This window comes from Embiotoca jacksoni, unplaced genomic scaffold (genome assembly GCF_022577435.1).
Source record: "Embiotoca jacksoni isolate LCO1_2020_lvr unplaced genomic scaffold, fEmbJac1.0.p SCAF_11, whole genome shotgun sequence".
Classification (NCBI taxonomy): Eukaryota; Metazoa; Chordata; class Actinopteri; family Embiotocidae; genus Embiotoca; species Embiotoca jacksoni.
The window spans coordinates 17693012-17710540 of NW_027185241.1; the positions used below are offsets into that span (position 1 = coordinate 17693012).

At 42.7% G+C, this 17529-nt stretch overlaps 1 protein-coding gene across 5 annotated transcripts in view; it reads right to left on the bottom strand.

Moving 5' to 3' along the window:
• Positions 1 to 407: 407 nt before the first annotated feature.
• klhl32 (kelch-like family member 32) overlaps positions 408 to 17529 on the bottom strand; it is a 34631-nt gene continuing 17509 nt past the window's right edge. For 2 of the 5 annotated variants that reach the window (XM_069143422.1, XM_069143421.1), the window contains exons 6-11: positions 14700 to 14915; positions 10349 to 11075; positions 10123 to 10181; positions 5580 to 5772; positions 2984 to 3078; positions 408 to 1580 (exon numbers count right to left, since the gene is read on the bottom strand). In XM_069143422.1, coding sequence (XP_068999523.1) covers positions 1419 to 1580; positions 2984 to 3078; positions 5580 to 5772; positions 10123 to 10181; positions 10349 to 11075; positions 14700 to 14915 — 1452 coding nt within the window. In that variant the 3' untranslated portion in view covers positions 408 to 1418. Of the gene's footprint in view, positions 1581 to 2983; positions 3079 to 5570; positions 5773 to 10122; positions 10182 to 10348; positions 11076 to 13888; positions 14107 to 14699; positions 14916 to 17529 lie in introns of those variants that run through there. The other 3 variants (XM_069143420.1, XM_069143417.1, XM_069143423.1) reach the window with 2 other exon arrangements.

Sequence of the window (17529 nt, forward strand, 5' to 3'; positions counted from 1 at the left end):
ACTCTGAATTACAGATTTGATGACAGTCGTGGGCGAGCCCAAAGAGTTCAGTACCAAAAAAAAAAATGAGTAAAGGAGAGAAGTACTGTTTGTTCCCATTCTCTCTCTCGCCTTTCCAAGTCACAGCAATCTCTTGCAATCCATCTTTAGTTTGCACCTAATCACATGAAGTCTCACTCCTGTCTCCCACAATCACCAAGTCCCATTTTCTGTCATTGCTCGTCATTTTCCAGCCTCATCAAAACTGCAATGCATCTCTTTATGTGAGCAGCTTTCTGCAGCGCTGCATTCCCTTTTCTCCGGCAGCTAAATAAGCTAAATAATTCTCACAGAAGGCAAGTCGCTCTCCTTCCCACTGTCACAACTTCTTACAGTCTTCATAAAACACAACACAGCACTGTTTCATTATGTAGCATCTTTATTCTGCAAATGTTCCACATATTCTCTCGGACACGTTACTTTGGACAGACGAGGGAGGTGCAGGAAATCGCATTTTCTCTGTTTTGGTCAAAGTATGTTTGTTTTTTTTCGTTTTTGTTTTTTTTAATTAGCGTAATGCAGTATCATACAGTAAATATACATACTTTGGAGTATATTCAACATATGTTCCTTGAATAACAACAACAACCAGACATTCATTTGAACACAGTCTTAGGTCCTGAGCATAATAAAAATCTCACCAACACTTCCACAGGTCGACAGCATACACACACAGTAGTATGTCTCTGCTGCTGCAGAAATAAATCCCTCTTTAAAATCTTTTCTTCTTTTTTTTTTTTTTAATCTTATGTGACCTTAAAAAAGTGACACAGTCACTTATGAACTGATGAGTTTGAGCCTCAAGTGCTTGACACTTGTTCACCCAAAGTGCATGCGAAAACAGGCTTTGTCCTCTGTATCTTGAAAAACACTGCAAACATGTTTTTCAGGCCACCAAAGTGATTCTAGATGTAAATGTTTTATAGTGGTGTTAGCTAATAAATCCCCCCCAGCTCTATAATGGGTACCTATAGCACTGTTTGTTTGGACTCCTGTGGACAGTGGAGCAGTTTAACAATATCTGCCGACCACTTAAATTCTTAGTGTGACTGATGCTTTGTTCATGTCCTCTTCCCTCTGGAGTTGTTTTCCTAACCTGCTCATTGTGTCTTCACTGGATATGATGAATGCAAATAGAAACAGAACAAATATGCTGTATGGTTGTGAGAGCAACTTCTTCCCCAGGAGGATAAAAGTTACCATGGCTCTTGGCGATGAGGAAAGCACTATGAATACAGAAAGGGCCGGATCCAGAATGATTACTATGATCAAGTACATTTTTGCCAGTCGTGTTTGCAGGTAACTGACTGTCCAGAGTTTAGCCGCGAGTTCTCCGTCCTCTGGTGTTCATGTTTTCTGACATCTTGTTAATCCGTGGTTTAGACAGCACCTATCCTGTGATGGGGAACTTGAAGAGTCTGAAGGTTTGGACAGGTAAAGTAAGGAGCAGGGAGGAAACAAGTTGCTATCCCATTGGAGGCGAACGGCAGTGTCGGCCCGTAGAAAACCTCCTCCTTCCCCTCTGAGCTTAGATCCAGCACCTAGAAAGACAGTATTCATATTGTAGTATATGGTTCAACTCATAAATTACCTTTTGACCTTATATCAGTGGAGAATCTGACGGTGAGTTGTGCGAGTACTTTTAGCCAGGCTAACAGCACTGCTCTTGGGATGTCAATGTCGTTGCACAACTTTGGTACGGACTGAAATGTCCCAATAACGTCTGGCTGGATTGCCATGAAATTCTATAAATATTCATGTAACCCCACAGCTTTGGTAATTTCCTTTTATTTTAGCACCAACATGAGGTGGACATTATGTTAAAGGGACCTATCATGCTCATATCCAGCTTTTTTATTCGTACTCTGGGACTCCACTAGATCAGTTTTGCATAATTCACAGTTCAGAAAAATACTTATTTATCTTTCACTGACCCTTTATGCAGCTCGTTTCATGCTCTGTCTGAAACAAGCCATATTTAGCTCCTGTCTCTTTAAGGCCCCCCTCCCTGAAAGCCTCCTTTCTTGTGATAGCCTGCCATAGGGCAGCATCCAGTGTTTGTGAGACCTGATTTGAGTAGTTGAACACTTCAGGGGCCTTTAGGACCAGATACTGTGTATAATAGTGGGCACAGCTTCTGGGTCTGAAAAGTGAGGCCGATGTGATAGTGTCATTATGTGAAATACCACCGGGGGCCTCTAGGGTTTGGCTCCAAAAAGGCTCTGGCGCCATAGACTCCTATTCAACTTCTCCCATGAAATACAAAGTCAGTACGTACTTTCGACAAGCCATTATGGTGACATTTGCTGAAGTCACTCCTTATGAGTTTTATCCCATTAATAAAAAGCTGTATGTTTGGGGGTGTTGCTGTTTGACTGACAGGCCTGTGGTGCAGTTTTCCACTCTAGGTGGGCGGGGCATAGTGTCCTTAGGTTCTCAAGTCAGATTCACCCATTGCTCCTCCCTGGCCCGTCCAAATATGGTCACTTCTGGTTTCAAAATAGCAAGATGGCGAAAGCCGAAACGCTGAACTCGAGGCTTCAGATTGGCAGATCACAAACCAATTGGTGATGTCACAGTTGGTTGCCCCTTGGGCAGCAGCCAGTGCTGGTAACACCTGATCTGACCTGAGTGCTCAAATAGCTTCAAGTGTCTTGGGTTTAGGCACAAAAAATACTTTAACATACTTTGTACTTCATCACATGACCTCTGTCTTTGGTTATACGTGTGTGTACTTTATACGCCTAGGCGAGGCAAAATGTGACACTGACACGGTATCCCCTAGTGGACTGGCGGGTGTATTACATACTTTGGCGTGATACTGAACTAAAAATGGTGGAATTCATCATTACTGGAAGTAATCAATGGAGTAGCTGAATTCATATGAGTTTATCTGATCATTCTGAAGTGTCACAGCAGTAAATGTGACATCCACCCCTCTCACCTGAATGCATGCCAGAGGCTCGTTGGTCCAAATGGAGTATCCTCCAACCACATAGATCCTGTCATCGTGGACGGCGACTCCGGACTCGTTTTGACCTGAGGAGGACAGAGACGACACGATGCTTCACCATGCCAGGCAGAGGGCACACTGACAATATGACTTGCACGTCCCCCCAAGAGGCACAGAGGGAGATAAATGAAAAAAAAAGATGGGGCAAGGGCGCGAGTGTACGGAGAGCCAAGATGGAGCTCTTGTTCTCTTTCCGTGACTTTGTTGTTGAACTTTTACAGATATAATAAGGAGAGGATCCAAGAACAAATGAGGAAAGTCAAACAGGAGTAGAGGCGGAGGGAGGAACGGTAAAGTCACCTGGACTTTAAAGCCTGTAACATGAAGTGAGGGAACATGAGCACAGCCTCCAGTACGTGCATGCTAGACTGTGTCTCGAGTGCCTCTATTCCATCCCACCACCATCCAGCAGGCTGAAGATAAAGCGTACCCACAGTACATATATGTTTTAATTGTACATCATCCAACCGCCTACTCCCAACCACCAGGGAGGCATTATGTGTCATGTTCTTAAACTAATGAGAAGACGGTAACGCAGAGAGCTTCACTCAATCTACGTTTCCACTGACCACACGCATACAGTGCATCATTGGAATTAAAACTACATCGTGTTCCAGATACATGAGCATAAAAGCTCAGGAAAACTTTTACAACATCAAATATTCATAACTACAGTAAATAAACAACTTCAAGTTACAGACTCAAACAAAGGTGGGTCAGATTTGATTGACAGTAGCCTGGCTACATAAAGCAACAACCTGATAGTCATTTCATTGTTATTCAAATGTTGCTAAATCCTGATTGAATATGTGACATCACGCCTCGTGTGAAATAAACTAAAACTATTGCAACTTTGTGCTGAAAACTTTGTTCTTGTAGAACTCTATTACTCACAGTAAGAAACTTAAGATATATTTTAAGGCCTTTCATAGAAGTTCTGAGATATGTGTGATATTCTGACATATACAGTATATCCTTTGCTTGAACCTGTGGTAATGTATTTCTGGTCACCTGGGGCAGCAGGACAAAGCTGCTGACTGACTAATTATCAGCTTTTTTTTAGTTTACATGGCCAACGTTGTGGCAAAACATTGCCTATTTACACTTTTAGTAGACCCAAAGCAACATCAGCATTCATTGTATTTTTGGCCACTTGATTTTTGTTAGTTCTGTTTTAGGTCTCCACCGACTTGACAGAAATATCTGACTCTTCAGCTGCTAAACGCAACATACGTCAACATGTTGCTCATACGGCACCGTTAGTAAACACAAACGTTGTCTGGATGGTGCTGGGCAGATCTCTCACAGTGGTCTTTTACAGATGTTTTTCTTTGAAACAGTTGCCTGCTGTGGCCATAAATGACCAACCGAAATTTGAATGTTGTTGTGGCTTGATGAACGTCGGTCCCCGAGTTACACACGTGTCTGTGACCACTGGTACGTGGGCATTTGAAATGATACCATGGACTCGAACTGCAATGGAGACGCTTAAAAGGCCTGCAAGAACACGATCCCCCACCCCCCCACCCCCGCCTCCCTCCCCCACCACCCCTACACTCGTTGGATTTGGCTTCCTGTCACTTCTTTCTCTTCCCCAAAACTTTCTGACAAAATTTGATTTGCGCTGCCTGCTCTAGTTTCAGGTCCATGATGAAATCGCTGATGCGCACATTAGAACATGTGCAACTCAAGCTCTGATGTTGATCAAGTGAGGTAACTTGGAATAGCTACTTACTAAAGTTATTGCCTCCCCCTGCTCCATGTGCATTACTGTGTTGCTCATCTCGGATCTCTTGATCGCACCTCGATTGCATGCAGAGTCTCAATTAGACGGGATAGGAACTTCTTTACTGTTACAGCTCCAGTTTGTCGTTAGTTGAAGGAAATATGCGTTAGGCAAGATGACATCACTTCACTATCATGTACGGCATTTATGAAACTACAACCAGGAGACAGTTAGCTTAGCATACAGACTGAAGACCAGGAAGTAGTCTGGCTCAGTCAAAAGGGAACAAAATCCACCTATCAACACCTCTAAAGCTCACCATCAACATCCTAAATCTGGTTTGTTTATTTCTTACAAAAACAAAACTGTAAAATGACCAAATTCTAGTTTTACGGGGAATTACATAGCGGACTATTTGTTGGCCGGGGGCAGTGACTTTCTGGAGTCATGTGGGGCATATTTTGTTATTTGTGGATTTAGCTAGAGCCAGCTGTGTTGCCCCATCTCCAGTCTTTTTGCTAAGCTACGCTAACCATCCCCTGACAGTAGATTCAAATTTAGCGTAAGGACATTAGCGTGGTATCAGTCATCTTATCTAACTCCTCAAGAAAGTGGAGAAATCTCACATTTTTGTTTGACTTAACGTTGCCTACTGTGCACTGTTTCTGTCTGCAGGAACATTGGAGGAAAGAAGGAAGTCGTGCAGGTTGACCAGTTGTTTACTGTCAACTGATTCAGTATCTCCAGTGTGTATTTGAGTGCGTGTGCTTGTTGACGTGGTGGTTTCCTCACTTTGCCCACCTGTGAGGAGGCTGAAGGAGCAGCGGGTCCACTGGTCCAGGTCCATGTTGTAGGAGTCGATGTGACGGACCAGGATGCGGTCGTTGTTGTAATCCAGGTCGTTCCCTCCCAGCACGTAGAGCTGCCTCCTCACCGCCGCCATGACGTGGTACACTCGCCTCTGCAACATGGGACTGCGGGCCAACCACTGGTCCTGAGGAGGAGGAGAGGGGATGAGGTTGGGGGGATAGGCAAATGGATTTGATGGGAGAAAATGAGGGATGTAGTACAAAGAGGGAGGGAGAGAGAAACAGAGAGGGTGGAAAGGGAAAGAGGATGAATAAGAAGATTAATATTTAAGCATATCCATGCATGGGTAATTGATGTATGCTCAGTGCTAGATAAATAACGTGACACTGGAGCTCTGGTTTGTACTAATGACTTCCCTCCCTATTTCTAATCATATGTTTCAGCCACTCCATTTTACACCGAGCATCCCTGCTCATTTCACTAAGTGTGTCGAAGCTTATTTTGTGTGTGTGTGTGTGTGTGTGTGTGTGTGTGTGTGTGTGTGTGTGTGTGTGTGTGTGTGTGTGTGTGTGCGCATGCATTTTTGATTGAGGCAGAGAATGTATGTGTGTGTGTGTGTGTGTGTGTGTGTGTGTGTGTGTGTGTGTGTGTGTCTGCTGGGAGCTGACGGGTGGCCATCTGTTGAGGGTAGAGTGGGTGGGGGGTTGCTGTTGCTCTGGCAGGTGAATGTAGATTCCTGGTGAATACAAATGAGACTCTCTCCCTCTCTTTCACTCAATTCTTCGTTCCCTCACTTCCACATGGACGTGTACAAACACAGACCCATATGGATATGCATCTTACACATATATACACACCACATACCTCCACACTATAAACAGCCTCACCGAGATCCAGGCCTCTTCAACAGCTGCCTCATATACATACACAAACAAGAACTGCAGCTTCCTGTAGTGAAATGTATGTGAGCGCTGCACACAGAATTTTTTTTTTTTTTTTTCTTATCCATGATGCACTGAAAGAGTGCAACAAAATAGATGTGCATGTCATTTTGATTGTACATTTTGTATTTTGGATAAAAGTGTGTATCCTTAGAGATGCAATATTCAAAGGCCTCATACGTGTTTTTTTTGTATCTGCAAATGCAAATAATTTACTAAAAATGCACATGATGTAATAAAGTTTCAACTTTTTAATCTACTTTCACTATTTTCCAGGAAGCCAGTGGTTTCCATCATTTCCATATGGTGTGAAAATCAATTAGCAGACACTTGACACCTGCCTGTTGTGCAATCCATCATTGTGAACATAATTTGCATTAATTTTCTAAAAAAGAAACACCATACTGTTACTTTCTTTTTTCAAAGGCATACACTGCATCACCTCACAGCAATAATTTGACCAAAATTAACACAGATTTAACATTTGAAGTATTCTAAGAGGCCAATATCGCAAATAAGACATACAGTGGTGTGAGAAAGTGTTTGCCCCCTTCCTGATTTCTTATTTTTTTGCATGTTTGTCACACTTTCAGATCATCGAACAAATTTAAATATTAGTCAAAGATAACACAAGTAAACACAAAATGCAGTTTTTAAATTAATGTTTTTATTATTAAGGGAGAAAACCAATCCAAACCCACATGGCCCTGTGTGAAAAAGTGTTTGCCCCTTAAACCTAATAACTGGTTGGGCCACCCTTAGCAGCAACAACTGCAATCAAGCGTTTGCGATAACTTGCAATGAGTCTTTTACAGCTGTGGAGGAATTTTGACCCACTCATCTTTGCAGAGTTGTTGTAATTCAGCCACATTGGAGGGTTTTCCAGCACCAACCGCCTTTTTAAGGTCATGCCACAGCATCTCAATAGGATTCAGGTCAGGACTTTGACTAGGCCACTCCAAAGTCTTCATTTGGTTTTTCTTCATCCATTCAGAGGTGGACTTGCTGGTGTGTTTTGGATCATCGTCCTGCTGCAGAACCCAAGTTGGCTTCAGCTTGAGGTCACGAACAGACGGCCGGACGTTCTCCTTCAGGATGTTTTGGTAGACGGTAGAATTCATGGTTCCATTTATCACAGCAAGTCTTCCAGGTCCTGAAGCAGCAAAACAGCCCCAGACCATCACACTACCACCACCATGTTTTTCTGTTGGTATGATGTTCTTTTTCTAAAATGCGGTGTTACTTTTACACCAGATGTAATGGGACACACACCTTCTAAAAAGTTCAACTTTTGTCTCGTCAGTCCACAGAGTATTTTCCCAAAAGTCTTGGGGATCATCAAGATGTTTTCTGGCAAAAATGAGACAAGCCTTCATGTTCTTTTTGCTCAGCGGTGGTTTTCATCTTGGAACTCTACCATGCAGCCATTTTTGCCGAGTCTCTTTCTTATGGTGGAGTCATGAACACTGACCTTAACTGAGGCAAGTGAGGCCTGCAGTTCTTTGGATGTTGTTGTGGGGTCTTTTGTGACCTCTGGATGAGTCGTTGCTGCTCTCTCGGGGTAATTTTGGTCGGCCGGCCGCTCCTGGGAAGGTTCACCACTGTTCCATGTTTTCTCCATTTGTGGATAATGGCTCTCACTGTGGTTCTCTGGAGTCCCAAAGCTTTAGAAATGGCTTTATAACCTTTTCCAGACTGATAGATCTCAATTACTTTCTTTCTCATTTGTTCCTGAATTTCTTTGGATCTCGGCATGATGTCTATCTTTTGAGGATCTTTTGGTCGACTTCACTTTGTCAGGCAGGTCCTATCTCAGTGATTTCTTGATTGAGAACAGGTGTGGCAGTAATCAGGCCTGGGTGTGGCTCGAGAAATTGAACTCAGGTGTGATAAACCACAGTTATGTTTTAACAGGAGGGGGCAAACACTTTTTCACACAGGGCCGTGTGGGTTTGGATTTTTTTTTCTCCCTTAATAATAAAAACCTTCATTTAAAAACTGCATTTTGTGTTTACTTGCATTATCTTTGACTAATATTTTAATTTGTTTGATGATCTGAAACATTTAAGTGTGACAGACATGCAAAAAAATTGGAAATCAAGAAGGGGGCAAACACTTTTCACACCACTGTAGATAGCTATACAATCTGAGCTACACTGAACACTACACCACCATCACACCCTATATTCAGAAGAGTAAAAACGTAAACAGGAAGTACGCTTGTGGGCTCCATCGGGGTCAGATACAAACTAAAATGTGTTGGTTTCATATGATCCTTATGCTGCAAGTGTTGCTAAACTTCTGTCCCTTTATGTACAGAAATTAATGAAAAGCATGGCTACTTGCCAGGTAAGGAGTTGAATTTTCTTCTCCAACAACAATACGTTAAAACCTTTATTTAATTTGTTGCAGTGTGCTAAGGAGATGCACAAAGAGGTGTAAACACTGACTTATTATCACTTTAAGTGCGTTGGCAAACAGTTATTTGCACACATCCAGGAGACATGGAGCAACACAAATTCATTTCGAAATCTGCTTAAGAGCACGTGGCAAATTTATGTCAGGTACTCACTGAGGACTACCATCTAACTCTGATTTGGTTGCCACAAAATCCTGAAGGAAATTTGAACCATGCTAACTAGCTAGTCTCTGATTTGGTCTGTCTGCTGCTTGGTACTAGCCTGGTGATACCCGTCCCAATCCACTTTGTGAATATATGGATCTGCTCTCGCTCCATTAGAGATTGTGTCCAGTCGTTGAATACTACAGAGCGTTAACCTCGGGTTCATTTTGAAATTACCGGAGCAGCCTCTAACTAAACGGCATTTATACTGTATGTTGTGTGCTTAAACTCTAAAACTGCTTCAACACTAACATAATCAGAGTGAAGGCTAAAGCTGTGAGCAGCGCTCGGGTGAAGCCAGGTTAGTTTAAGTAGTGTGAGGGGGTTTATTAGATCGTTTTTTTTTCTGAACACAGCTGCTTGCCGCTGTTGGAAACAGCAAATGAGAAAAGGAGGTGTGAACAACAACAATTAAGTTGATGGGTAGTGTGTGTAAAAATTCACTAAAACCTCCATAAAACTAAGTGGAACATTACCCATGATCATTTCAGCCAATGTTAATATGAAATATTGACGCGAGCAGCTTTAAAATATTCTTTAGTGGATGGTCAGCAATAATATAGTGGGAGGCGAGTCAGTCAATGATGTAGCCTAGATCTTCATACTCCTTGAATTGAATTAATTCAACAATGCAGGAAGTGTGGAGTTTGCATTCATATGTAATGCAGTAACTTTATCAGGTAAACAGAGTCGGATCAAAATGAGGCTTCGAGTTGATGGTGTGAATATCACAACTTTGAACATCCCATGTGGTTCCACTGGTTATCTCAGAGATAACCGAATCTTCAAGCACTTCAAAAAATATAAATGTATTTCAACCGACAGTACAGAGTACTGTGAACATGTTATTTTTTCACTTGGAGAAATAAAGCAGCACTACACATGTGGTCATAATACAATAAATCATACAAACACTTCCAAACCTCTTTTGTTCAATAGACTAAAACAGAACCAGCTGCTTCATAGTTACCTGTTCTGGGTCGTACACCATCAGCCGATTCTGGTACTGAGCAGTGTTTGTCACCCCACCTGTAACACAAAGGAACATCACCCTGGTCTTTTGTCTGTGAAACATGTTGCCACAAATATGCATGAAGCAGTGTGTTTCAAGTAATTGTGTCTGTGCTTGTTGGTATGTGTAAGAATTAAGATAAATGCATGTGAGAGTACGAGTCCATCTCTCTCTCCCTGTGTACCTGAGACCCAGAGCAGGTTGTCGGCCACACAGCCGGCGTGGCAGGACAGTGAGCGGTCGAAGGGCTGGACAAACATCCATTTGTTCTTCTTGGGACAGTAGCGCTCCACGGAGGGCAGCACCTGCCTCAGCTCATTCCTGCCCCCCACTGCATACAGGTACTGACCCAGAGTTCCCAGAACAAAGTGTTCTCTGCAGGCCTTCATGGGGGCAATCTCAGTCCACCGGTTGCCCCTGGGGTCGTATCTACAAGCAGTCCTTACGGCACACGTCCTCCCAGTGGCATGCTCCACCTCACCCCCCACTACAAACAGGAAGTTCCCCATGACAGCCACACAGTGGTGGCTTCGCCCGGTGGGCATGGGCGCCAGCTCGCTCCAGTTCGACCCCCCTGCCACACGAACGTGCTCCTGTGCAGCTGGGTTGAAGTACCGCAGCTCCCGGACTCTGCTCACCTCCCGCTTCCGCCCCCCGACTATGTAGAGGGTGAGGGACTGGAAGCGAGGCCTGGTGCGGGCTGACTGCCGCAGGGGCTGAGCGAAGGTGGAGTGGTGGTAGTCCAGGGCCTCGTCCACCAGGGCTGCAGCAGTAGGGCTGGACTGGACCAGGGGGTGGTTGCGGGCGAGGTGGTGCAGGGTGGGGACGTCCATCAGGCCATAGCGGACGTGCTGTAGAAGATCCTCAGTGTATTGGTAACGACAGTCGTGTTCCAGCCACAGAACCACCAACTAAACAGAATAAAAAGGAACAATTACAGACTGAACCAACAAGCATTCACTCATCAATGAAAAGGTAAATTACGTGTAATATACTCCAAACTTAGATTGTCATGTTGGGTCAGTTCACTGTCTGCTTAGCAACCCTTACCAAAAACAATGACTAAAATATTCACCATTTTGCTATGTTTGCCATAAATGTGGCAACTGCCAATTCAATTTGAATGTACACTTGAATGGGAAACCTTATTATAGGTCCGCTCGCTGCTCTTCCCTTACAGAAAAAAACACGTATACCACATGTGACCACACACATGTGACAGTGCACATGTAAAACATGTATTTTGCACATGTGGTTCTGGAACATTTTCACGGTGTAATGTGTGAAGCATGTAGATTTCTATGTGAAAACTTTTCCACATATTTCCCCCATGTTATCATATGTCGCAACATGTGGTAAACATGTCATACATGTGACCACATGTCCCATGTGGAAAACATGGGAGGCTCATGCGTTTTTCTGTAAGGGTTGGCACTCTAACTCGGCATGTTGCACTCTTCAAGAACCATGAAATTATTGTAGATCAGAACTTTACTTTCAAGTCACATGACAAAAAACTTAGTCTTGTTTTGTGTCCACCTGAGTTACATCTCTGGTTCCATCTTTTACTACTTTAATGATCTTAAAACACGTATCCATGTTTTTATTTTCTCTCATTTGGTTTATTGTAGTGCAGTGTTTGCTTATCTTATTTACGACTGCAACATGACTGCACGCCTTCAGACTCTTAAACATACACCATCTCACAGGGACGGTCATATCGCTGATGTTTTAGCCTTCATTACTTGCTGCGTGTCCGTTATAGAATCGATTTTAAAACTGTACTCCTGACTTTCATGGCCCTGCACAGTGCAGCACCGAGCTGCCTAGCTGAGCTTCTCAATCTTTATTGATCGGCTCGTCATTTAAGATCTTCAGATACGATTCCCTGATCAAATTTGAAGAGCAGGGCTGAAAGGGGCCTTCAGGCTCGAGCTCTTTAGAAAAGCTTGCCTGAGCAACTTCGACTTGAAAATTATCTTTTAAATTGTCTCTCAAGACTCACTTTCACTGTATGGCCTTTTCTGAATCATTATGTCTGTTACGTACTTTATTGCTTTTTATTTATTCACTTTTATCCATGATTAAATCTCTACTTTTATCTGTTTTTTGTTGTTTCTTGTTTGTGAAGCACTTTGTAACACGAGTTTAAAAAAGCAGCTATATATTTAAAAGTATTTTCAATATTATTATTTTTCATCTGCCAAATTACTGTTCCACTAGAATATTTTGGTTTGAATTGGGGACCAGCTTCTTAAATTTATTGTGCATTGCCTTCTTTTTTTATTTTATTGATGATGAAATAATATTCAATACAGATTTGATACTTGACAGTTTTTTTTCAAGGGGATAATCCAAAGAAAATAATAATCATTACTCTGAGCAGGGCCTTGACTTCTTGTCGTTTTTAATTTCAAACAACAGGCTCAACACCTTTGTTATTTTCATACAGCTCCTTCAAAATGGAAGAAGGAAGAAGTTAGGAGAGGGCAAGATAAGAGGTTAAGAACAGCGAGAATAAGGACAGAATCAATAGAGTAAAAAGCCAGAAGTCATCAGTTTGAAAAAGAATGAAAAATCAGAAAAAAGGAAGAAAACAAAACAAGATGTGAGAAAAAACAATTGAAGAAATGCTAATCAGAATTATTTTTCTAGACTATAGGCTATAATGGAAAGATGGAGGCAAGCCATACTTGCAAACACACACACTCAAGCATTTATTAATCAGCAGCATTCAATATAGAGACTGTAAATATCCAGAGGCACCCTCCTTTGTTTAATGCAGGCGAACTGGGTAGCAGGGAAGGGATTTAATTGAACTTGAGAGCGGTGGAAGGTTATTTGGCTGCGACGAGGTGTGAATGTGGGCGAGATGACTGGAGATCACTGATACCATTATCTGGAAAACAAAGTGCTTTTTAATGCAATCTGTGCAGAGACTGAGAACTTATTACAGCGGAATAAAGGCACGTTTTTTTTTTTGGGTGGGGGGGGGGGATGGAAATGGGCGACGACAAGAATGACCGAGAACAAATCAGAGGAAATTCACAATATCACAACTGAAATGATAACACAGGATCTGGTGCACATGTGTGATGTGCACCAACACTCGATTTGTGCATTATCTTTGCTGTCCAGTCCTTTCCTTTATTTCCCCCTCAATCCCCTCTAAAGGTGTGAATATGCAACAAACATGCAAGTCAGGCTTCTGTCTTTTTGTGGTATCTGTGCTCCTCTCCTGTCTCTTCCTCCCTTTACTCTATCGCTCACCCCGCCTCTCTCCTCCTCATCGCTCTGAAGTGACAGTGTGTGTGCGTGTGTGCACTATGGCAGCTAACTGTGAAGGTCACGCTGCATCACACAACTTCCTCGGGGCACAGAATAAATCAACTCCTTCTCCCTCCTTCCCCTCTGCGCTGAAAGAGAAAGTGCGAGAGAGTGAGTGTGTGTGTGTGTGTGTGTGTGTGTGTGTGTGTGTGTGTGTGTGTGTCAGGGAGAGAGATAGTGAGGGAGAGAGGTGAAGGGAGGAGGGGAAGCTACAGAAAGAGCAAAAGATGGCAAGAAAGAGGGAAGAAAAAAGAAAAACAAAGGCAGAGAAAATGTGATTTCCAGAGCGTGAGAGACTCTAAGAAAACTCTGAATGACGATGATTGACGGCCGAGCTGAATTGGTCCGGTAGTGGCGTGCGCCCCACCACCCCTCCAGCCCCCAACCCTTTCGGACGACGGCCCCCGCTTGCCGTTCGCTTCCATCTGATGCCCAAATTAACCTTCTGGGCGAAGTGAAGGAGGCCCAAAGCAGCCTAATCAGAGGCTGATTATGGCGGCGGCGGCTGGCTAAAGGGTCAGGGTAATTGTGCCATCAGAGGCCTGATTGTTTTCAATCAGACGGGCGGCCGAATGACAGCTGGGGGATTGGGGCCCTGATGGAGCCGCGGTGGGCCTAATCAGAGAAGAGAAGGGGAGAAAAGAAAGAGAGGGAGAGAGATGTGAGGGGGGTGGAGGTGGTGGAGGTGGTTGCGAGGGCTGATTGGTGCAAATGAACAGTCAAAACGGCGAGTCCCCACCCTGCACTGCCGCCATCCCGGTAGTTCATCACACACACGTGCTTTGGTGGATGCACGGAGTGACAGTCTATCACACCGGTGCGCACACAGAAACAGTCCTTCCTACTGCATCTCCTCATTATATAAACAAACAGTATATGAGATGCAGATGGCACTGTTTAATTTGTTGTGTATTAGTCTGTGCGTTTGCTATGTGTGTCATGCACACACTGTGTGCTACATATACTGATAAGTTTTGTGCCAAGATGCAATTTGTTCAAATTTACCAGCAGACATGATTGTTTCTCACTTTATTTTCCATCAAAATATTACCATGACACTTTAACACTGCACTCCATGGAAGATCCATGGCCACACAGGCACAGAAACACAAACACAAACACACACACACACACACGCACGCACACACACACACACACACACACACACACACACACACACACACACACACACACTTGCAGCACCTTACCTTCCATATCTCCTCCTCGCTCAGGGAAGTGAGGCGGTCGCTCTTCAGCACCTCCCTGAGGAGGCGGTAGGGCAGCTGCAGGGCCTCGTCCTGTCTGCTCTGGCTCAGCTCAGACAGATGCTCCACCAGGAAGCCCACCACGGCCTCCTCCAAGGCCGGGAGGTGGAACAGGTCGGCCACGCGGTAAAGCTCCAGGTAGTTCACGCTGCTCAGCTCCTGCGGGAAGAATACATAAACACGGAAATGAATGGACGTCTTCACCGAACGTACTCATTGGAAGGTTTAAGAGAAAGCTGTGAGATCATGTGACCTTTAAAAAAAAACACAGTAACCAATGAGGAGGAATTTTGTCTCTCCATTGTAAAAAAAAAAAAAACACACATTAATAGAGAGAAAGAGTCCAGAAACAAAGAGATTTAAAAAAAGGATTGTGGTAAGATACTGGCAAAGAAATGTTATAATTTTGATGAGAAACTGCAACAGGCTATATTTAAGTTTCAGATGATCTAGACCAGTACGTTTGTGTGACGACAAACACTTAATGCATTGATCTAAGTGCTTCTTATTTAAATATCCTCTCAATACCTACAAACATCAGAACATAACCTTAAACATTAACATTTTGTAAGCGGGTAAATTCAGTCAACTTGTATAAAATTCCTTTTAGTTTAGAATTAATGGAGATAAGTTGGACACACACACACTCACCCCAAACACATTCACGAATATATATATTCCCGAACATATATATATATATATATATATGTATATAAGTCACACACAATATAATTGCATTACTGCTGATTTAAGTGCCATGGTGACACTGTAGATGTCAAATGTGTTGACAGTGGGGGAGAAAGAGCTGAATAAAAGGAAATGAAGACTGAATAGTGGAATAAGACTGCCACCTTCTGGCTGTGCTTCAGTACAAACTACATTCCTCTCTGCTGCTGTTGATTATTTAATAATGCAATACATTCATGGATCGGAGTTTTTTTAAAGTAGATATTTGCACTAAAATTCACTACATTTCAATTTTGCTATTACTTATATTTTATAGAAAAAAGTAGGTAGTGTGTATCTTATTTTGAAAAGTTTGAACCAGGATTTGGAACTAATGAATTTTTTTTAAAAAAGGTCTTCATTAAATATCATAATTGTACAAATAACAGCAGCTACAATCTATTCCAATCAGAATTACAATGCAACACGCATCCAGTACAGCATTGATCTTTTATTCAATATTTAATTAACTTTATCAGTATGTATCAAATGATATTGACGAGCTGATATAGATGATCTTCAATCCGCTGCTCAGTGTGAATTAGGAAATAATTGTTATTGGTCTCTAACCAAATACTACACACAACAGTCTGCTGGTGTGTCAGTTATGTTGAGCACACCAGTGTTGATGAAATCTATAAAAGAAAACTCCTGATTTAAGTCAGGAGGTGGACGTTTTCTATTAAGTGAGGGACAGTCTGATCATTAATACAAACCAGCAGAGATGAGGCTTATACAACCAGCAGATGGCATATTAGAGCCGAGTTTGTTATTGTGATGTAACTGTGAAGAGCTGAGCAGTAAAATACTGTATGAACAGATTACAGTGTGGTGGGGGGGGGGGTGCTGGAGGACACCATCACCGTGCACAAGAGGAAATAGTAGGCTATTTGTCATGAGGTATGTAGAGTAAGGAAGGTAAATGCATGTGATTACATGAGTCTAAAAGCACTGAAAACTGCCTGAACTCCAGGGAAGCATTTATTGTAAGACTGTGTTTCACCTTAGAGTGTTTCTGTTCCACAGCAACGTCAACCTGATTTGTTTTTTATCTGCGGCCCAGCTTAGCTTCATACCCAGAGGACAGTGGGCTGACTGTGCTTCTGCTCCAACACATGCATCTTGGTCTTGTGATCAAATGCATGAAACACGCAGCAGGGTAGCCCAGTTCTTCAACAGATCTGGACTCGGGCACCTTACAGTGCACGACAAGTAACGTATAAACCCTGCTGAAGTGTCTCACTGAGTCTGACCTTTAACCTCTTTGTGGAGGGGATTCCCACCAGATCATTAAGCAATCAGAGATTATTACAGTGGTTTGAAGAATTTCAGCTCTCTTAGTGACTTCATTCTGACATTTGCGGTCGTGTTAGCTTGGAGGAAAGCTTGACATTTTAAGGAGATGCTCTTCTCACACTTTTTTGCTGAGGACGGTGACATATTGATACAAACAACAACATAAGCAAGCATATAATTTCCTATTAAAACCAACTTTTTTGCACTTCAGCTTTTGGTATGGATTCGTTCAGTTGTAATGTGTCAAGCAGTGCGGTATGGAGGGGTCCTGAATGAGGAAGGTAAACTGCATCCCCTTATTTACAGCCTTTATTCTACGCTGTCTTCTGACTGTAGCTACATATTTAGCATACAGCCTTGAGAGTGGTATAAATCTTCTCATCTAACTAGAGGCAAAAAAGCAAAAATCTTGAACTATTCCATTATTTATGTTGCTTTCTAGCCTGTGGTTTTGTACAGAAATCTAAGAGACACATGCAACACTAGATCGGTGGTGGTGTTTGTGACCAGAATTATTAAAATCCAGATACTTTTATCTGTAAACACTTCATCAGGGTTTCCGTAATTGTGTTGTTTTTACACAAACACATGTTTGGCTCGAGCAGAAGTAGGTACTGAGAAAACACACCATGTACGGATGAACAATGTAGTGTCGGTACAGTTGACAGCTTGATGGTGGTCGCTTTTGTCTAATCTTAATCTGTCACTTCTTTACATGAAGGCCCCATGTCAGTATTTTTGTGGTAAACAA